The sequence below is a fragment of the Oncorhynchus clarkii genome, chromosome 5 (assembly GCF_045791955.1).
Source record: "Oncorhynchus clarkii lewisi isolate Uvic-CL-2024 chromosome 5, UVic_Ocla_1.0, whole genome shotgun sequence".
Classification (NCBI taxonomy): Eukaryota; Metazoa; Chordata; class Actinopteri; order Salmoniformes; family Salmonidae; genus Oncorhynchus; species Oncorhynchus clarkii.
Window position 1 is genome coordinate 53,296,838 of NC_092151.1, and position 20,851 is coordinate 53,317,688.

At 46.4% G+C, this 20,851-nt stretch overlaps 3 protein-coding genes across 5 annotated transcripts in view; 2 read left to right on the forward strand and 1 right to left on the reverse strand.

Annotated features, from left to right (window-relative positions):
* LOC139408987 (prolyl 3-hydroxylase 2-like) overlaps positions 1 to 2,140 on the forward strand; it is a 94,456-nt gene extending 92,316 nt beyond the window's left edge. The window contains exons 15-16 of one of the 2 annotated variants that reach the window (XR_011634345.1): positions 31 to 453; positions 979 to 2,140. Coding sequence is in view for 1 of the 2 variants with exons in the window: in XM_071153566.1 (XP_071009667.1) it covers positions 31 to 132 (102 nt within the window). In the remaining variant the exon portion in view is untranslated. Of the gene's footprint in view, positions 1 to 30 lie in introns of both variants that reach the window. The other variant, XM_071153566.1, reaches the window with a different exon arrangement.
* Positions 2,141 to 3,264: 1,124 nt separating this feature from the next.
* LOC139410078 (coiled-coil domain containing 181) lies at positions 3,265 to 8,134 on the reverse strand. 2 transcript variants are annotated; one of them, XM_071155514.1, is made up of 6 exons: positions 7,931 to 8,134; positions 7,152 to 7,256; positions 4,710 to 5,732; positions 4,370 to 4,516; positions 3,905 to 4,062; positions 3,265 to 3,600 (listed from the first exon to the last, which is right to left on the reverse strand). In XM_071155514.1, the coding sequence occupies exons 1-6, from the start codon at positions 8,132 to 8,134 to the stop codon at positions 3,429 to 3,431; spliced, it is 1,809 nt and encodes a 602-aa protein (XP_071011615.1). In that variant the 3' UTR covers positions 3,265 to 3,428. The 2 variants fall into 2 exon arrangements, with proteins under 2 accessions (XP_071011615.1, XP_071011616.1); XM_071155515.1 differs by lacking the exon at positions 7,931 to 8,134 and having other exon boundaries at positions 7,152 to 7,321.
* Positions 8,135 to 8,690: 556 nt separating this feature from the next.
* Positions 8,691 to 20,808, forward strand: LOC139410079 (oxygen-dependent coproporphyrinogen-III oxidase, mitochondrial-like). The gene is made up of 7 exons (XM_071155516.1): positions 8,691 to 9,353; positions 10,246 to 10,389; positions 10,601 to 10,711; positions 10,811 to 10,952; positions 11,552 to 11,770; positions 14,250 to 14,354; positions 20,103 to 20,808. The coding sequence occupies exons 1-7, from the start codon at positions 8,816 to 8,818 to the stop codon at positions 20,185 to 20,187; spliced, it is 1,344 nt and encodes a 447-aa protein (XP_071011617.1). The 5' UTR covers positions 8,691 to 8,815; the 3' UTR covers positions 20,188 to 20,808.
* Positions 20,809 to 20,851: the final 43 nt, after the last annotated feature.

Consider the following 20,851-nt stretch of genomic DNA (forward strand, 5'->3'; position numbering starts at 1 on the left):
TCTCTCCCTCCCTCTCTCTTTCTCCTCTAGGAGCGCCTGCAGGCAGATGAGGTGATGCAGGCGTTGGACAACCAGAGCAGCCAATCACAGTGGGACACAAGCCTCAACATCAACCCCAAAGACGAGCTGTAGTAGTCCGCCGGCCCCCAGCCCAGCACCCCCCAAATCTTTATATCTATCTATTTATTTAATGAAGTTTGGATCAGAACAATTTTATTTTTGTACTGTTTGAAGTGCAAGGTTATATAGTTGTTTGTGTTGCCGTCGTGGCATTTAGTCTGTTGTTGTGATTTTTTTCTCCTTCTGTACATACCAGTACTTGAGTTCGCGTTTGGGTCTTTGTTTTTCTTTCCATTGACTCTCTCTCTCTCTCTGTCTCTCTGTCTCTCTCTGTCTCTGTTGGGGTGAAACCCAGTCATTGTGCCTCACACTTTATAAGGTCCAGTTGGCTTTGTGATGACTTTATAAGGTCCAGTTGGCTTTGTGATGACTTTATAAGGTCCAGTTGGCTTTGTGATGACTTTATAAGGTCCAGTTGGCTTTGTGATGACTTTATAAGGTCCAGTTGGCTTTGTGATGACTTTATAAGGTCCAGTTGGCTTTGTGATGACTTTATAAGGTCCAGTTGGCTTTGTGAGTAAGGTCCAGTTGACTTTGTGATGACTTTATAAGGTCCAGTTGGCTTTGTGATGACTTTATAAGGTCCAGTTGGCTTTGTGATGACTTTATAAGGTCCAGTTGGCTTTGTGATGACTTTATAAGGTCCAGTTGGCTTTGTGATGACTTTATAAGGTCCAGTTGGCTTTGTGATGACTTTATAAGGTCCAGTTGGCTTTGTGATGACTTTATAAGGTCCAGTTGGCTTTGTGATGACTTTATAAGGTCCAGTTGGCTTTGTGACGACTTTATAAGGTCCAGTTGACTTTGTGATGACTTTATAAGGTCCAGTTGGCTTTGTGATGACTTTATAAGGTCCAGTTGGCTTTGTGATGACTTTATAAGGTCCAGTTGGCTTTGTGATGACTTTATAAGGTCCAGTTGGCTTTGTGATGACTTTATAAGGTCCAGTTGACTTTGCGACGACTTAAAATGCTCAGTTCCCTTTGTGATGACTTTGTGTAGTGTGCGGGTGTGCGCGCACACAAGGTTGTTACAACACAGACCTGTCATACAGATGAACAGTTCTTACTGCACTGTGATCAAGCGAAAGAGAAGAACAGCAGTCGACATTGCCGTTCTCTTGTTATAGAAAAGACAACGGGCTGTTTATAACGTTTCAAACATGAACTCATAAAACAAATCGGTCGTGGGATTATCTCCTTCGGGCGGTGTAAAGACAGTTGATATGATTCATCTACTTATTCACTGAAACATTGGCTGGAGTATATGCATTCACCGAGAGAAAGAGGTCAGGCTTTTCTTTACAAACAGGGAGCTGTAAATCCCTTTCGGTGACTGACAACGATGACTGAACTGATCTGTCACTATTTTCCTGTGCACTTTCTTCTCGTTTGTGGTGTGGTGAAGAGACACCGTTTTCGTGACTCACATCCCTCCCTAGCTCTGGTCCATGGCGTTAGCAAGCCTTACTAACGCCTTGGACCAGAGCTAATCCCTCCCGTCAATTGCAATCAAACGCCGAGCAAGATAACTGTTTACAAGTTAGCTGACACACGGGCATGGAGTGTGTTTTGTTGTTGTTGTGTGTTTTACGTGTCTGTTTTTAAGATAGACAGCTGCTATTGCAATTGTCGGCATTTGATATTAGAAGCTTTTTAATAAAAGATGTCATTTATTCCTGTTTAAAGGAATTCCTATTTTAAGGTGGCTTATAGGTGTCCTTTCCTTTCGAAACTTCCTCATTTCCTGGGTCAAAATAGACAGACAGGCACACACACTGTTAAAATTCAATGGAAAGAACGTGCCTTGTGTACTATGATATTTCAATGATTACAACTGCTAACTATACGTAACTTATGCATTTTAAGTTAGATTAGGGGTTTTATCTTATCTTTTGATAGGGAGGATGGCCACTCACTAATATTTAAATATAAATTGCTGTAGCACAAACAAATTGTTGTATCCATCTATTTTGTTGTTAATGTGTACTTATAAATTAAAAAGACAATATTTCAATAAATAACTTAAACCGTGTCCTTTATTATTTGGGAACGTGTAAATTGTTTACAATTTGTGAACACATTGTCTATAGGTTCAGTTGTAAACCAACAGCATTTCATGTAGTGGTTTTACAAAAATGTATTTGAAAATCTATACATGAATATGACGATAAGTAAATCGATCTTAAATATCAAGATAAACATAGAGGTGAATTATTCATAGTACTGACTGTTCCAACTCAGACTTGTCTAATTACAAACGATGTATGCCGTATCAAACCATCGTTCTTTTTAAATCTCTTAGCATCTATAGTCAGTGCATTGTCTCAAATCAGATAGCCGCGGGAAGTAGGGGTGCTCCAGCACCCACTGAGAAATCGGGAAAAAATGCACACACCCAAAAAAATCTTCGCAGCACCCCCACCCTCAAAACATCTTCAGAATGAAGCCGTAGAATGACGCCCTCTGACGGAAGACAATGTGGTCGGCGTAGATGCCACTACTACAAAGGACCTAATTTAAGATAGATTTAAGAATAAACTTAAACACTCGGTGACAAACAGTTTATAAAGGCATTGTGGTAACAGTGGCAATATGGGCTACCCACACCGAGACGACCTACTAGCACTGCAGGCATTGGTGAGCTCAATGTCTTCTAGTAGGCTAGGTTAAAGTGCATCAGCAACAGAGAGGGAGGGGGCTGTTGACAATGTAGAGAACAAGTGCCAGTAGACCTATGATCACATTCTGTATATATATTTGTCGTCGCACAGCTATTGAGCCAGTCACCTTGGTTATAATCATTCATTTGATCAAATAATCTCTTTATATACTGTACACAGCGAGCACGGGATTGATCCCCGACGCCTGATCAATTCGGAACCCTGAGGAGTTGTGCATGTCTTACGAGGTAACGTCGAAGGGAACAGAACTTCGGAGATCATCTGTGACAAATGAAAAGGTAGAAAACAAAGCCCTTCTCTCAACAGTAGTCAACAACAGTGCTGATCCCATCTAAAGATTCACTTTCAGTAAAAATGCCTCATTTTAAGTTGTATGCTAGTTGATACTGGAACAGAGCCTAGATTTCTTTGGTGATTCCCCTCTCCCCCCCCCCCCAAAAAAAATGTTTCCTTATGAAAAAGTGTAGATTAGTTGTACCTTTATAGAGCAAAAATTGACAACTATGTAGGCCCTAAGTCGTATACAATTTCATCCGTGTCCATGTGTCTCTGTGTATCCTGTACCCTTAGCTTTGCTCAGATCTCGACTATTTCCTCTCGAGGTATGATGTTGCGAATGGTGGGTTCAGAAGCGGTACGCCAGGTGCTCAGTGAAGCGGAAAGGCTTGGTCTCGTTGACGGTGCACAGGAGGTCCTGCATGCGCCTGGCGCGCCGCTCCTCAAACACCAGCCTGCGGGAGCGCTCTCTGGCCGCCTGCTGCTCCGCCCGCTTCTCTGCCCGCTTCTTCTTCAGCCACCTGAGGAGAGAGAGAGAGAGAGAGAGAACCTGACACATTATTTAAAAGATCTTGAGTGTCCAGGACCAGGGCGATCCAACCCGGTTCCTGAAGAGCTACCCTGATATAGGTTTTTAACTCCAACCCCAGTTGTAACTAACATGATCCAGCTTATCAACCAGCTAATTATTAGAATCAGGAGCGCTAGATTAGGGTTGGAGCGAAAACCTACAGGATGGCAGCTCTCCAGGAACAGGTTTGGAAAGCAATGGTCCAGACTATCTCCAAGGCCCTTCAACAGTAGACAGACTGAGTAGGGACTCACAGTTTGAAGGCTCGTTCACACTCTTCTCGGTTGTGCATGTAGAATCCACTCTCCTCCTCCAGCCTCTTCATCTCCTCCAGCTGTCTGTCTCTCTGCTGTTGTTCGTGTTTCCTCTGCAGCCACGACTTAAAGGCCTCGCCTGGGTCACTGTGCTCCCTCTGAGGGAGGCGGGACACGGGGAAAAATCTAGTCAAAACGTTTTCACTCACTATCCTACTTTCTTGGTTTGCTTTACACAAGCTTTCTGGTGCAGTATATTCTATGATTGCACAAAAGATTATAGCAGTTTAGCATACAGATACCCAATAACAACTTTTTCATTTCTTTATAATACGTATCAGAAAATAACTTTCTTCCCTTTATTTATTAAATTATTTAAGTAAATAGCATGTACATTTAGCTGAAAGCACTGATTTCTAGCCTGTGCTTGTGTGCTAGTGTCGCCCTCTAGTGGCCTGTGCGTACCCTGCCATTCCTTCTCTCCATCTCCTGGGCTCTGTCGATCCTCTTCTCATCCTGCAACTGCTCCCTCTTCCTCACCAGCCATGCCCGGAACGCCAGCTCATTCTCCTGACGCTTCTGCTCATCCTCCTCCCTCTTCCTCTGCTCCTCCTGAGAGAAGGGGCAGGGGCAGGGGTAGAAATAGAGAGAGAGAGAGAGAGAGGAGTCGGGGAGATAAAGAGAGAGGGGAAGCAAGGAGGATCATATAAAAGCAGAAGGGGGAGAGGTAGAAAGAGTTACACAGGAAAACAGAAAAGGGGATTTATCTTTCATGATAAGCATTGGGACGTCCTGTGCTCCCCACCTCTCTGGCGAGCCTCTCTCTCCTCTCCTGTATTTTGTTCAGTAGCTCCTTCTGTTGGGGCGAGAGAGTGAAGGTGGCCTGCTGGGTAGCGGCACTGTTGGCCGACTGCACCCTGCGCTTGGTGCCCCTCCCCCCGCTGCCCCTCTGGCTGTGACTGGCCGAGTTGGGCCGGTTCCTGGGCTGGGCCGGAGGTCTGGGGGCGCGGTGGTGCTCGATCCCTATGGACATAGTGCTAGAGATGGGACGCAGCGGGGAGGATGTGGGGGTCTTGTTCGGGCTTAGGTCACTTGGACGGGAGGACGAGCGTGAGTTGTCGCTGGGGAAGCTCGCTAAAGGTGGCAGCATCAGGCCACGGCTCTCCATCTCCTTCAGGCTGACAAGGTCAAACTTGCCATCTTTCTCCACCAGGACTTTGCCCTCTTTCCCCAGTCCACTCTGGCCAGCCTCCCCACCACCCCCACCCTTGAGCCCCTGCCCTCCTCCTTCCCCTTCCCGAGGGTTGAGCTTCAGCTCAGAGAGCTTCCCTGACACCTCACTCTCTACCTCCATTTCCTTGCTGGCCGTGCTGCTCACCTGCTCTACCACCCCTGTCTTTTGGGGGGTGCTGCTGTCTTTCTCGTACTCCAGTGGCGCCACCACCAAATCCACCAGCGTTTCTTTGAAGTGAAGGCGTCGGCGCCGAGTCATGTCCGGCGCTTCCTGGTCCTGCAGCTGCCGATTGGCTAGCTGGATCTTCTCCAGGATGTACTTCTTCTCCTCTTCCGGTTGGTCTTCCAGCACCGGAGGGGGCGGCGCTAGGGGGGATCCGCCTTTATATGGACTGTCTCGGTCGGAGTCGAATTCCAAAGGTTCCATGGGCGAGGGCCACCTCTCCTCCTCCTCCGCCTTCTCTGACTCGCTCGCCCACTTCTCCTCCTTCAGGCTTTTCTTGTCCTCCTTCCTCCCTCGCTTCTTCTCTTCCTCCTTCCCCTCCTCCTTCAGCTCCTTGTCTATTTCGGCCTCGATGTCCTCGTAGTCAGGTTCCTGTTGAGGAGGAGTGACGGAGTTCTATTCACCTGAGTCTCTCAGCAGACAGTGTGTCAGCAAACGATATGTTAATTAGGTACTTTGATACTTTGTGAGAGACATGACGACTGTGTGTATGTGTGTGTGGTTATCAATGTACCCAGTCCAGAGCCCTATAGCTGTGGCCCAATGAAAGTGTCTGGATGTGTGTCAGTGGGTTGGATTTCACACACATACACTGAGATGCAGGCGCACGGTAACACAACACCACAAACTGTGGGCGCATTTGAGCAGATCACTTTTGTCAGGTTGGTGACCATCGTTGGTCACCGCCTTCCAAAGTGTGTTGTATTATGAGGATAAAAAACTAGTCCGATTTGCGCTTGCATGACGACTGCATGAGCTTTACAACAGATCAAAAGTCATGAAATTTTGACTGCAAATGTATTTCTGCAGTTGCTCTTCACCAACTTCATCCTGCAGCCATTACCTGCGTTGTGGGAGGCTCTATTGCCAACCAATCATTAGGGTGTTTTTGTTTGACTCGTGTGATCATGACCAAAGACCTGACTAAAACAGGAACCAACTTTGCCGCCATTCATGTATAGTTGAAAGTGATATTTGTGGCTCTCTTTCACCAATTGATAGTACAATGTTAACAACTATATTTACAGTTTGTGAGTGTGTGATATGGGGGTTGGAGACGTGTTTATTTTTGACATTACAAAGAAAAACCTCCACAAACACTGGCAACACTGCCATGTTGCACTGAGCCTTGCTGTTGGAAAACCGCATCAGTGTCCGACCTTCGGCTGTCCCAGATGCACTTTCCCCCACTTCACTCCTTAACTTTTGTTTACAGTTGGTTGCTTTCGCCTTCCTACTCAAAAGATCCCTGTGACATTGTCACAGGAAGTGGGCAAGCCGGGCGACCCAGCGGCTCACTGACCTACTTGGCCGTCGCTCCTGAGGTGCATTCAGTTCACTTGAACGGTTTGTACTGAACGACACGTTTCCCCAAAACGTTGTTATATGTTCTTGAATAGACTTTGAAGTGCGTTTGCTCCCATTTAGTGGGTGTGGCAAGGTGTGGCTTGAAGCAATGAGTGACATTAAAAGGCAGTGGCTATGCTGACAGCGTTGCCCAACCCACAACCCAACCCTCCCCTTTTTTCAACTGGACGTTCAGTACAGCTCCGTTTCCGGTCAGTGGAACGTTCCAGAACATAAAAACATACTTAACGCAGCCCTGGGTCCTCACTGATCAGCTAATCCCCGCTGACCTACCTGGCGCTCCTCCCCTTCCCGCTTATCAGCCAATCCCTCTGACCTACCTGGCTGTCGCTCCTCCCCTTCCCGCTTATCAGCCAATCCCTCTGACCTACCTGGCCGTCGGTCCACCCGTCCTCGCTGATCAGCCAATCCACACTGACCTACCTGGCCATCGTTCGTCCCCTCCTCACTGATCAGCCAATCCAGGTCCTTCTCAAAGTCGTCCTCATACTCCTCCTGGGTCCTAGTGCTCGTTGGCACCAGACTCATCTTCTCCAAAGGAATAGCGTGAAGGACAATAGAAGATCAACCGGAGCATTGTATATGCAGGGCCATTTGTGATGATAGCCCCATAATTATACTTCCAAGGGTATACATACGTCCATTGTATTTAAATTCACACCAGTTCAGTTCGAGTTTGTGCATTGACAATCCCTCATAAAACTAAAATAGAATAGCATTCCCGACTGTTTGAGCACACATCACAAGCATACAACTTCTGAACACTCACAGATCATATGTCACACAATACTATAGTGGACCTGTATTCAGGACTCCCGTGGCCCTCCCATGGCCAAATGACGCATAGCGCAGGATAAACACTTCAACCTGGGACAGGTGCAGTTGTTTGCATTATTTTTTATTATGGGATCGTATTGTGAAATAGGCCAACTTGTCTTAACTGTTGTTGGAGTTACTGGCAGATTTATTGCAGCTTGTAGAATATTACTGATTACAACAGGACTGCGTGATGTGACAGACAGACATAGCCTGGTCTCTAGGCCCCAATTCAAGAGGAAACATAGAAGCCTAACACGATGATGTAACATTAGAATAGGCTACTATTTCCACAAGCAATAGCCTACACACTTTATTGTGAGGCGCAAGTCTGAAATAGTTAGAAGCACAACCGTACCGTTACCCAAACATCGAAATGAACTCACCACTACCAGATGCTTGTGCGTCTCCTTTTTACTCAGAATAAAAATAAAATAATGTGTATTATATCCTCTTATGTGGGAACTCGTTATTCGTTTTAATGGCCTACATTTTGGTGATACAAGCCGGCCGGAGCACCTGTCCAGATAATCTCCTGTGCGTGTCCCTCTCCCCTGCTCCACTAAAGGCTTTAATAGTCCTGTTGTCATAGAGACCTACAACACGCACATGCGTAAAACAGAAAACAAGTCTCTCACACTCGCGCAAACACACACTTCTTCACCTCAATGCACACAGACACATCTATACATCTATCAAACTGTCAGTCATGAGTACTGGGAAGGATTTTATAGACTAGCGTAGGCTACACTCTAAATATGTGCTCCAAAATGGTATTATGAACATGTTATTATGAGGAATTAAGTGCACGTCTTGTCTTTGTGTTGTTGGAAATAGTGACATAAATAAATGAAGACCTACGTGGCATATTTTACGTCATGCTTTAATAACATGTGAATAAGAAAATAAATCCATTCGTCATTATGCGACAATTATTATTTTTCAATGACTATCTTGGCAAAGAGCGGATAAGCAGAGACGAAAGGGGTCTCTTATCACGTTCTGGATAATAACGACACGCCTACAGAAAAGCACTGGCTTGTGGGTCTTGCTGTTTGCTGTAATTTACTATCAATCAAACAAACCTGGACAGACTCATCGAGAACACCATTTCCCATGCCTCCTCGCTCGGTTCAAGACAAGGACACACCCCCGGACCTTAGCGTGCCTGCACGGCTGTCTACTTGTGATTGTAGTTTTCAGTTTTGCTAGATGGATGTCTACAAACTGTACATTTTACATGGAGATGACAGCTAGATCATTTACAAATCATGGCGACCATCGTTCTTTATTCCATGAACAGAACGGCGCAAACCACGGCGAGACTATGTTTTTTTCCGTATTCAACGCGAGGTTCCATAGTGGACTCGCGCATATCTTTCTTCCATAACACTTCAGTCCGCAGGTTAACTCCGCTTCCGGGAGCGAGATGGGTTCCCAAAGCTACTGGAGTGCAGTTCATGTCCAATGGGACTGCAGGCAAAACGGCAACCGGGCGAACCAGGAGAAGCGCCCTGCTGGTTGCTGGAGCAGCGGCGGCAGTGGTGGGTTTTGTGGCTAGCGCTAGTCACTTTCAGCGGGCTGAAATGGCAACCATGATCACCAAAACAGAGGAGACGGAGATATCGGAGAAATGCAAGAAGTTTATGTCTCCGCCGTGTACTGACGTCAAAGTGCTGCAGCAGAAAAAAGAGGAAATGTGCACGAGGATGGAGATGCTGATCATGGAGACTCAGGCGGAGTTCTGCAGAGCGCTCGAGGAGGTGGACGGCGGCAAGTTCAAAGTGGACAAGTGGGAACGGAAAGAAGGCATGTAATCGCTCCCTTTGGCACGTGCCATTTGGTACAGACGTACCCATCCCGCATGGATAGTCGGTTAGGAACCCCAACCTAAGGCCAGAGCATCTTACCTATAGGCCAACGTAGACCAACACTATAAGACCAAAAGTATGTGGACACCTGCTCATCTAACATCTCATTCCAAAATCATGGAATGATTTGCTGCTATAACAGCCTCCACTCTTTAATAGATGTTTGAGCATTGCTGCGGGAACATGCATTCAGTCACAAGAGCATTAGTGAGGTCATGCATTGATGTTGGGGAATTAGGGCCGGCTCGCAGTCTGCGTTCCAATTCATCCCAAAGGTGGTTCGATGGGGTTGAGGTCAGGGTTCTGTGCAGGCCGGATGGTGAAGCGTGATTCACTGCTCCAGAGTCCAACGGTGGTGGGCTTTACGCCACTCCAACCGATGCTTGGCATTGCGCATGGTGATCTTAGGCTTTTCATGAAGCTCCCGACGAACAGTTTCTTGTGCCGACTGCTAGAATTTTAGCAGTCGTTCAATCTTCTTGGCGTAACAGTTGGGATAATGGGACAATTCTGAGTACGACACATTTCTCACCTCTGGATTGAGGTACGTTTTCCGAGCCATAGTTTGTGCCGGCTCTGCGGTGTCTTAACCTAATCAGGAAGCCTGTCCGACTCCAGTGCAGCTGTAAACTAAGATCGGAGTCTATTCTGGCTAATCCAAAGGTTATCCACCCTGGCCTTGTTTTTAAACTGAGCCCAACATCCACAGTAGCACCTTGCAACATTCGGCACCCATGCCATTGTCTCACTGTCTGTTTTACATAGCATCATTAAGGTGCCTTGGTGTTTGGCTCTTTCTTCACTGTCTTAACATCTTGCGTCTGTATCAGGCGGCGGGGGCATCAGCTGTGTGCTGCAGGATGGGAAGGTGTTTGAGAAGGCGGGGGTCAACGTGTCCGTGGTGTTTGGGAACCTGACCGAGGAGGCCGCCAAGCAGATGCGCAGCAGAGGGAAGGTTCTCCGAGGGAAAGATGGTGAGTGGCCGCCCTAGGTTCATATCAACCTCATTCATTTCAGCAATACCTTATGTTGTCTTGCAGTACCGTGTGTTACCTCATGCTACGTGTGCCATTCCGACAACCTGATGTGTTCAAGGAATCAGGAATGGGATCCTTGAGTCCGACTATGGTTGAGATGTATATTACAGTATTGTATTGTATAATATTGTATTATGTTCACTCCTAGGCATCCTGCCATTCTGTGCCATGGGCGTAAGCTCAGTCATCCACCCCAAGAACCCCCACATTCCCACAGTGCACTTCAACTACAGATACTTTGAGATAGAAGAAGAAGATGGTGAGTTTCAGGCTGTGACGTCACACCATTCAAGTGTTGGAGCTGAGATAATGAATGATGGCTCTTGTCTTCTCGTGTGTGTGTGTGTGTCTGTCCCAGGCACTAAACAGTGGTGGTTTGGTGGCGGTACAGACCTGACTCCTACCTATGTCAATAAGGAGGATGGCGCTCACTTTCACAACAGTCTGAAGGAGGCCTGTGAAAAACATCACCCCAAGTACTACCCCGACTTCAAAAAGTGGTACGACCCATATCGGTGACTTCATGGGTGGGTGGGTGACTACACTGGGTGGGTGGGTGGGTGACTACACTGGGTGGGTCTCTACTGTTCAACGGGGATAAGGAGATTCTCGTCATTATCTTCAGCTGTTGAATGGCCATTTCTTCAGAGCTAGTGAATGACGTGTCAATGAACGGGAGGGTAAGTGAGTATGGATACTGTACATGGATGTGTGTGTCTGTGTTACTTTAATGGCTAGGTTCCTATAACCTATAAGCATACAGTAGTTGTATTTTTAAAGAACATTGGATTACATTTTCATTGAGCGTAATCATATCTAATAACTACCTCTGTGTTTAGTCATTGAAACCAGTAGCTCAACATTTCTACCGTGTTTCAAATACCTGTAAAAGTACTGCATTGTACAAGTTATGCTGCAATTATGGAAATTAACATTGGTAACACTTCAATTAAACCCTGCTGGTATAAAATCATGAGTATAACAAGTTATACAGCAATATACAGTACCTGCGGGCAGGTATAATTCAAGTGTTTCCGTAACCTGCAACATTTTTTGTCCTCAAGCTTAGTTTAATTCAAAGCACTCCTGCTGCCTGCAGGTGTGACCGGTACTTCTACATCCGCCATCGTGGCGAGACGCGGGGCATCGGTGGCATCTTCTTTGACGACCTGGACTCTCCCAGCCAGGAGGAGGCGTTCAGCTTCGTTAGGAGCTGTGCCCAGACCGTGGTGCCCTGTTACCTGCCCATCGTCTACAAACACCTCGATGACCCCTTCAGCCCAGAGGAGAAGGACTGGCAGCAGGTGCGGAGAGGCAGGTGGGTACAAATGAGAGGGTGTGGGTGTACCTCGGGCTGTGGCGGTCATGACGTTTTGTGATTGTCAAGCAAATAACTGCATGTCTCAAGGTAATTGACCGTTAATTAACATAAACACATTTAGCATCTCCCTGGCTTCCACGCATAGAGGACAAGCCACTGATGCAGACCTTTTGGAACGTCTAATAAATCCATTATGTATTTTAGACACGTCTAAAGAAACATAATATGAAGAAAATGTAGTCTTATTTCAGAAGAACAGAATGGCATACTCCTTGTCCTTATGTTAGGCCCTGATCTGGCTATGCAATATGGCTGTGGGCTATACTAGTTAATTTAGCAAACCAGATTTGCATTGTTTTATATTATTTTATAGTATGAAGAATACAATTGAACATAGCTGAATAAAATAGAAAGGATGTTTTCTCCAAAAGATTTCTGAGGGAGTGCGCACATGCCGCTATTCTGTGAGCAATTAACAAAGAAACCGGTCTTCCTATATGCTTAATTTAGTTATTTATGCAACTTTAGTTGTGATCAAAGAATATAGACCAGCGTTAGAATGTCAAAAAAAAAAAATCAAAGGCTGCATGATGTGACTCTGATTATTTGAAAAAAGTCACATGAAAAGGCATGAGCTCTGCTTTGTTTTTTTGCGCAGGCTGCACACACTTCATCAGTCTCTCATTCACAATTTGACATGCACTTGCTAATACCTCGAATTTCCCTGTGACATCCCCTTTGTGTAGCCGTAATGTACCCTAAAGAAATCCATGCCTTTTGCGGCCAGTGGCCGCTGTGCCCTTGGGCTGAATATAATAATTATAATTCCCTTCTCCCGGCTGCGTGCTCTGAAGCACCTCTCACTCACATGGCTCAATTCTTATTAGCCAATGCCCGTCACATGATCGGGTCTTTCTCACAGGCTACAAGCGAAGACAAACACATCGGGGATGCAACTGTGCTCATCCTTATCCAATTCCGAGGTGCACATTGAAGATATTGGAAGAACTGTCCACATGTACTTTGTCAGCCAACAAGATGAGTGGGCCTAACGAACAGCAAAAGCACTAGCCTATCAACGTTTGTACTATGGGTGATAGGCAGCTTATGTCAATCTACTATGTCATTCTACTATCCACCATAGTACAAAAGTTGACCTATTCTGTGCGAGAAATAAATATTTCAAACATAGTCTGGGACAGTTGTGGGATGCGATAGATCCCAAATTAATACAACCACTAACATAATAAAAAAATAAAAACGTTTTTAAGCAATGAGGCTGACGCAACATATCAGAACTTTTTTAGCTTCAAATGTTGATCAACTATTAGACTATTTATTCACATTATAAGCGCAGCAATGTGCACACGGCAGGAGGCTACAAACGCGAATGTTCCAAAATGCAATCACGTAGCGGGAAAACACCATTCTCAAACGTGACCACAAATGCGATTTATGCATGTCATGCTTTTAGTTGTGATACAAACCTTATCAAAACATATAGACATATGGGCTAAGCTACATGAGGTATGCAACTTAAAAAGGCATGCGCTTTTGATTAATACAGTATATCATTCATAAGTCACCCATCAGACTGTTCATTATTTAATCTTTGTCTTTACATACATTATTTAGTATATGTGTGAAATTTGTTTTAATTAGACTGGCCCATTATCTTGCACGTGCCTCGAAACAGGAAAAAAATAAATACATGTCATCTATGCACTTAAATAGCAAATTGAGGACGCATTTCCCGTGGTTCCTTTTCATGCCAGCCAGGAAGGCTATACTCCTGTTGTAAAGATAAGCAATGTGCTTAATATTAGGAAAGTTGAGAAATAAATATAGTAGGACTAGCCTATAAAAAGCTGATGGGATCCTCTTTTTAGTAGAGGCCATCACTCTGTTTTCTATTGCAATTCCATAGCCTATAGAAATTATGTGTAACATTTCCCGAGTGGCGCAGCGGTCTAAGGCACTGCATCTTTGCTAGAGGCTCACTACAGACCCTGGTTCGATCTGGGGCTGTATCACAACCGGCCGTGATTGGGAGTCCCATAGGGCGGCGCACCATTGGCCCAGCGTCGTCCTGGTTAGGGTTTGGCCGGGGTAGGCCGTCATTGTAAATACGAATTTGTTCTTAACTGACTTGCCTAGTTAAATAAATAAAAGAGCTCATGTGAGGTGTTTGATTAAATTTGCATTGATGTCAGAGTGATTAGAGGGACAATAGAGTGCTGAGTACCAGGCAAGTTTGGTAGGCTACTAATGACCATCAGCAGGATCAGAGCTTGGAGAAGCCTAATTACCGTGACTAAAACGATCACTTGGAATTTGACTGGCAACGTGTCGGTAATACGGTCACAGTAACAGCCCTAGGTGTACCTACATGCTTGTGCATGTGTAATAACAGTTTGGTTCTGTGTCTGTGCTTGTGTCCCATTTAAGCCTTTGGTCTGTGTGTGTGTGTTTTCAGGTATGTGGAATTTAACCTGGTGTATGACAGAGGGGTGAAGTTTGGACTGGCCACCCCAGGCTCCAGGATCGAGAGCATCCTCATGTCTCTGCCCCTCACAGCCAAGTGAGTACTGTTACGTCACAGTCATGCTGCTGCTAGCACTGGATGTATAGCACTAGTGATTGGGAATGAGTACTGGGGTTGCGTCCCAATAATCTCTCCTTCCTCCTGATGTGTTTACTCTTACACTACTTCTCATAAATTGCACTTTTTAAACCCATAAAGGGAAGTGAACACTTTGGGAAAAAGTGAGAGATTATTGGGACGCAACCTTGAACCAGTGAAGACTCTGTGTGTAGTACTGTGTGATCTACTGCGCACGCTGTGTGTGTGTGTGTGTGTGTGTGTGTGTGTGTGTGTGTGTGTGTGTGTGTGTGTGTGTGTGTGTGTGGTACTGCGTACGCCCTGTGTGTGTAGTACTGCGTACGCCCTGTGTGTGTGTGTGTAGTACTGCATACGCTAGAGGTCGACCAATTATGATTTTTCAACGCCGATACCGATTATTGGAGGAACAAAAAAGCAGATACCGATTAATTGGACAACTTTTTTTATTTATTTTATTTATTTGTAATAATGACAATTACAACAATACTGAATTAACACTTATTTTAACTTAATATAATACATCAATAAAATCAATTTAGCCTCAAATAAATAATGAAATGTGTTCAATTTGGTTTAAATTAAAAATGCAAAAACAAAGTGTTGGAGAAGAAAGTAAAAGTGCAATATGTGCTATGTAAGAAAGCTAACGTTTCAGTTCCTTGCTCAGAACATGAGAACATATGAAAGCTGAGTCTTCAATATTCCCAGGTAAGAAGTTTTAGATTGTAGGAATTATAGGACTATTTCCCTCTGTACCATTTTTATTTCATTAACTTGTTATGGCTGCAATCCCGTTAACGGGATAATTGTCATCAACAACCGCTGAATTGCATAGCACATAGCAAATATTTATATTCATGAAATCACAAGTGCAATATTGCAAAAACCAGTTTAGCCTTTTGTTAATCCACCTGTCGTGTCAGATTTTGAAAATATGTTTTACAGCGAACGCAATCCAAGCGTTTGTGTAAGTTTATCGATCGCTCGACAAAACATTAAGTACATTTAGCATCAAGTAGCTTGGTCACGAAAATCAGAAAAGCAATCAAATTAATAGTTTACCTTTGAAGATCTTCGGATGTTTTCACTCACGAGACTTACAGTTACACAATAAATGTTCCTTTTGTTCCATAAAGATTATTTTTATATCCAAAATACCTCAGTTTGTTTGGCGCGTTATGTTCAGAAATCCACAGGAAAGAGCAGTTACGACAACGCAGACAAATTCCAAATAGTTTCTGTATAGTTTCCGTGTCCACAGAAACATGTCAAATGTTTTTTATAATCAATCCTCAGGTTGTTTTTCAAATATATAATAGATAATATATCAACCGCAAATGTCTTTATCAGTAGGAGAGGGAAAAGCAATGGCTGTCCAAACTCTGTTGCGCGAGCAAAACTCATGCGACCACTTGACGCGATGTTATCTTTCTGGCTCATTTTTCAAAATAAAAGCCTGAAACTGTCTGAAGACTGTTGACACCTTGAGGAAGCGATAGGAAAGGGAATCTGGTTGATATCCCTTTAAATGGAGCAAAGGGAGGCTATGGAACATGGAGTTTTCAAAATAGAAGCCACTTCCTGGTTTGATTTTCCTCAGGGTTTTGCCTGCAATATCCGTTCTGTTATACTCACAGACAACTTTAGAGTGTTTTCTATCCAATCCTAATAATAATATGCATATATTAGCAACTGAGACTGAGGAGCTGGCCGTTGACAATGGACACCTTTCATCCAACCTACTCAATACTGCCCCTGCAGCGATAAGAAGTTAACCTTTGACTATTGGATGATCTTATAGGCACTTTAGTATTGCCAGTGTAACAGTATAGCTTCCGTCCCTCTCCTCGCTCCTCCCTGGGCTCGAACCAGCAACACAACGACAACAGCCACCCTCAAAGCAGCGTTACCCATGCAGAGCAAGGGAAACAACCACTCCAAGGCTCAGAGTGAGTGACGTTTGAAACGCTATTAGCTTGCGCTAACAAGCTAGCCATTTCACTTCGGTTACACCAGCCTCATCTCGGGAGTTGATAGGCTTGAAGTCATAAACAGCACAATGCTTGACGCACAAGGAAGAGCTGCTGGCAAAACGCCCGAAAGTGCTGTTTGAATGAATGTTTACGCGCCTGCTTCTGCCTACCACCGCTCAGCCAGATACTTAGATGCTTGTATGCTCAGTCAGATTATATGCAACGCAGGACACGCTACATAATATCTTGTAATATCATCAACCATGTGTAGTTAACTAGTGATTATGATTGATTGATTATTTTTTATAAGATAAGTTGAACTAGCTAGCAACTTGCCTTGGCTTACTGCATTCGCGTAACAGGCAGTCTCCTTGTGGAGTGCAACGAGAGGCAGGTCGTTATTGTGTTGGATGAGTTAAATGTAAGGTTGGATCCCCCGAGCTGACAAGGTGAAAATCTGTCGTTCTGCCCCTGAACGAGGCAGTTAACCCACCGTTCCTCGGCCGTCATTGAAAATAAGAATGTGTTCTTAACTGACTTGCCTAGTTAAATAAATATTATTTTTTAAATCAGGCAAAATCGGTGTCAAAAAATACAGATTTCGGATTGTTATGAAAACTTGAAATCGGCTCTGATTAATCGGTCGACCTCTAGCACGCTTTACAGTGTACGCTAGAGTGTGTGTGTGTGTGTAGTACTGAGTACGCCCCGTGTGTGTGTGTGTGGTACTGCGTACGCCCGGTGTGTGTGTGTGTAGTACTGCTTACGCCCTGTGTGTGTGAGTGTGTAGTACTGCTTACGCCCTGTGTGTGTGTGTGTAGTACTGCTTGTGTGTGTGTGTGTGTAGTACTGCGTACGGCCTGTGTGTGTGTGGTACTGTGTGTGTGTAGTACTGCGTACGGCCTGTGTGTGGTACTGTGTGTGTGTAGTACTGCGTACGCCCGGTGTGTGTGTAGTACTGCCTACGGCCTGAGTGTGTGTAGTACTGCCTACGGCCTGTGTGTGTGTAGTACCGCTTACGGCCTGTGTGTGTAGTACCGCTTACGGCCTGTGTGTGTGTGTGTAGTACCGCTTACGGCCTGTGTGTGTAGTACCGCGTACGCCCGGTGTGTGAGTGTGTAGTACTGCTTACGCCCTGTGTGTGTGAGTGCGTAGTACTGCTTACGCCCTGTGTGTGTGAGTGTGTAGTACTGCTTGTGTGTGTGTGTGTAGTACTGCCTACGGCCTGTGTGTGTGTAGTACTGCCTACGGCCTGTGTGTGTGTAGTACCGCTTACGGCCTGTGTGTGTGTAGTACCGCTTACGGCCTGTGTGTGTGTGTAGTACCGCTTACGGCCTGTGTGTGTGTGTGTAGTACCGCTTACGGCCTGTGTGTGTGTGTGTAGTACCGCTTACGGCCTGTGTGTGTGTGTGTAGTACCGCTTACGGCCTGTGTGTGTGTAGTACCGCTTACGGCCTGTGTGTGTAGTACCGCTTACGGCCTGTGTGTGTGTGTGTAGTACCGCTTACGGCCTGTGTGTGTGTAGTACCGCTTACGGCCTGTGTGTGTAGTACTGCTTACGCCCTGTGTGTGTGAGTGTGTAGTACTGCTTACGTGTGTGTGTGTGTGATACCGCGCACGGCCCGTGTGTGTGGTACCGCGCACGGCCCGTGTGTGTGTGGTACCGCGCACGGCCCGTGTGTGTGTGGTACCGCGCACGGCCCGTGTGTGTGTGGTACCGCGCACGGCCCGTGTGTGTGTGTGGTACCGCGCACGGCCCGTGTGTGTGGTACCGCGCACGCCCGTGTGTGTGGTACCGCGCACGCCCGTGTGTGTGGTACCGCGCACGCCCGTGTGTGTGGTACCGCGCACGGCCCGTGTGTGTGTGGTACCGCGCACGGCCCGTGTGTGTGTGGTACCGCGCACGGCCCATGTGTGTGTGGTACCGCGCACGGCCCGTGTGTGTGGTACCGCGCACGGCCCGTGTGTGTGTGGTACCGCGCACGGCCCGTGTGTGTGTGGTACCGCGCACGGCCCGTGTGTGTGGTACCGCGCACGGCCCGTGTGTGTGTGTGTGGTACCGCGCACGGCCCGTGTGTGTGTGTGGTACCGCGTACGGCCCGTGTGTGTGTGGTACCGCGTACGGCCCGTGTGTGTGTGGTACCGCGTATGCCCGGTGTGTGTGTGTGTGTGTGATACCGCGTACGCCCTGTGTGTGTGGTACCGCGCACGGCCCGTGTGTGTGTGGTACCGCGTACCCGTGTGTGTGGTACCGCGTACCCGTGTGTGTGGTAGCGCGTACGCCCGGTGTGTGTGGTAGCGCGTACGCCCGGTGCGTGTGTGTGTGTATTACTGCGTACGCCCTGTGTGTGTGTGTGTGTGTATTACTGCGCACGGCCTGTGTGTGTGTGTGTCGTACCGAGCACGGCCTGTGTGTGTGTCGTACCGAGCACGGCCTGTGTGTGTGTCGTACCGAGCACGGCCTCTGTGTGTGTCGTACCGAGCACGGCCTCTGTGTGTGTCGTACCGAGCACGGCCTGTGTGTGTGGTACCGCGCACGGCCTGTGTGTGTGGTACCGCGCACGGACTGTGTGTGTGGTACCGCGCACGGACTGTGTGTGTGGTACCGCGCACGGACTGTGTGTGTGGTACTGCGCACGGCCTGTATGTGTGTGTAGTACCGCGTACTGAGTGTGTGTGTGTGTGTGTGGTACTGCGCACGGCCTGTGTGTCGTACTGAGTACAGCCTATGTGTGGTACTGCGTACGGCCTGTGTGTGTGGTACTGCGTACGGCCTGTGTGTGTGGTACCGCGCACGCCCTGTGTGTGTAGTACTGCGTACGGCCTGTGTGTGTGTGTGTAGTACTATGTACGCCCTGTGTGTGTGTAGTACTGCGTACAGCCTGTGTGTGTAGTACTGCGTACAGCCTGTGTGTGTAGTACTGCGTACAGCCTGTGTGTGTAGTACTGCATACAGCCTGTGTGTGTAGTACTGCATACAGCCTGTGTGTTTGTAGTACTGTGTACAGCCTGTGTGTGTAGTACTGCGTACAGCCTGTGTGTGTAGTACTGCATACAGCCTGTGTGTTTGTAGTACTGTGTACAGCCTGTGTAGCGAAGTGAATGCTCTAGGGCTTATTCAATGATCAAGTAGGAATGTGTAGTGTTGAACTGAATTGACTGTCACAGAATAGGGAGTCATGTCATAGCAACTTGTTTGGAGAGTGAAACACTAATGTCTTCTAAATTAGCAAAGTGCTAGTGGGAAATGAGAGCTGGCTGTTTCCATTGAGACAAGCAGACAGTGCTCTGTGAATGCATCCCAAAAGGCACACTATTCCCTACATAGTGCTCTAAATTTCTTTAATGACCTTAGTGATCACTGTTTTACAGCCTGTGTTCGTGGGGCGGCAGGTAGCCTAGTGGTTAGAGTGTTGGGCCAAAAACTGAAAGATTGCTAGATTGAATCACCGAGTCAAAAATCTGTCGTTCTGCCCCTGAACAAGGCAGTTAACCCACTGTTTCTAGGCCGTCATTGTAAATAAGAATGTTCTTATTGCCTCGTTAAATAAAATACAAATTGAGCAGAGCCCTGTGGAACACACACTGTGCATGTCCCTCATGGTTCGTACCATGACCGAGCTGCACCACAGCATCAACCAGAGCCCTCTAATGTCAGCTGTGTACATTACATTTCTATAGGCACTCACTGAAAAAGCCCCAGACGCCTCATTCACGCCGACTCTCTTCACAGGTGGGAGTACATGCATGAACCTCCTAAAGGTTCCCAGGAGGCCGATACGCTGGAGGTGTTACGAAACCCCAAGGAGTGGGTCTGAAATGGCCGTTGCCGTGGAGATACCAACCTGACTCAGCCTTCAGAACAGGAGCCGACATGAGATGTTGACTGGAACAGGCGTCCGTCCCTTTGACTGCTTTGTCATTGGCCAACTCACCGCTGATGCGATTAGCTAGTTACTGGAAAATGCACACCTGCCTTTGTTTCTTATTGCTTGATATAATATTGTCTGTGTCAGATAAGCCTTAACACTACCATTTAAATGTTTTATCCAGAGTGACTTACAGGAACAATTTGGGCCTGTTGATTTCAAACTAGTGACTTTTTCGGTAACTGGCCCGACGCTACCCCTTTGCCTTCCGCCCGACTGCTTCAGTTAATATTTCCTGTGTACCAACTGGTCTAGATTGGCTTGCTCTGCTAGTATATTTGTCTCTCTAGCTGTAGTCTGAGAGCCCTCTTGGTCTCCAAAGCAACCCAGGGTTGTGTTCACCAGGCAAGGCACTTTGAAAGAGAATTCATGTTTCAAACCGACCCGGGAAAGTGGACTGACCCCACTCAGGGTGTGTGATAAGCCATTGATGTAAAATATAATTACAATATGTTATGTCTAGCACTTTGTACATGTCATACATTTATAAAATACATTGAGGGATCAACATAACCTGTGATTCTCTGGACTCAAACCCAGTACCTCATCTGCT

Bases quoted from the DNA above. Each gene is read 5' to 3' on its own strand.
- LOC139410078 (XM_071155514.1), bottom strand. From the start codon at position 8,134: ATGACAACAGGACTATTAAAGCCTTTAGTGGAGCAGGGGAGAGGGACA. The intron at 4,517-4,709 runs GTGGGGAGCACA...CCCTTCTCTCAG, and splicing joins GAGAGAGGCTCGCCAGAGAG to GAGGAGCAGAGGAAGAGGGA. The intron at 3,601-3,904 runs GTGAGTCCCTAC...CTCTCTCCTCAG, and splicing joins TGTGAACGAGCCTTCAAACT to GTGGCTGAAGAAGAAGCGGG.
- LOC139410079 (XM_071155516.1), top strand. From the start codon at position 8,816: ATGGCGACCATCGTTCTTTATTCCATGAACAGAACGGCGCAAACCACG. The intron at 9,354-10,245 runs GCATGTAATCGC...CGTCTGTATCAG, and splicing joins CAAGTGGGAACGGAAAGAAG to GCGGCGGGGGCATCAGCTGT. The intron at 10,390-10,600 runs GTGAGTGGCCGC...GTTCACTCCTAG, and splicing joins GGTTCTCCGAGGGAAAGATG to GCATCCTGCCATTCTGTGCC.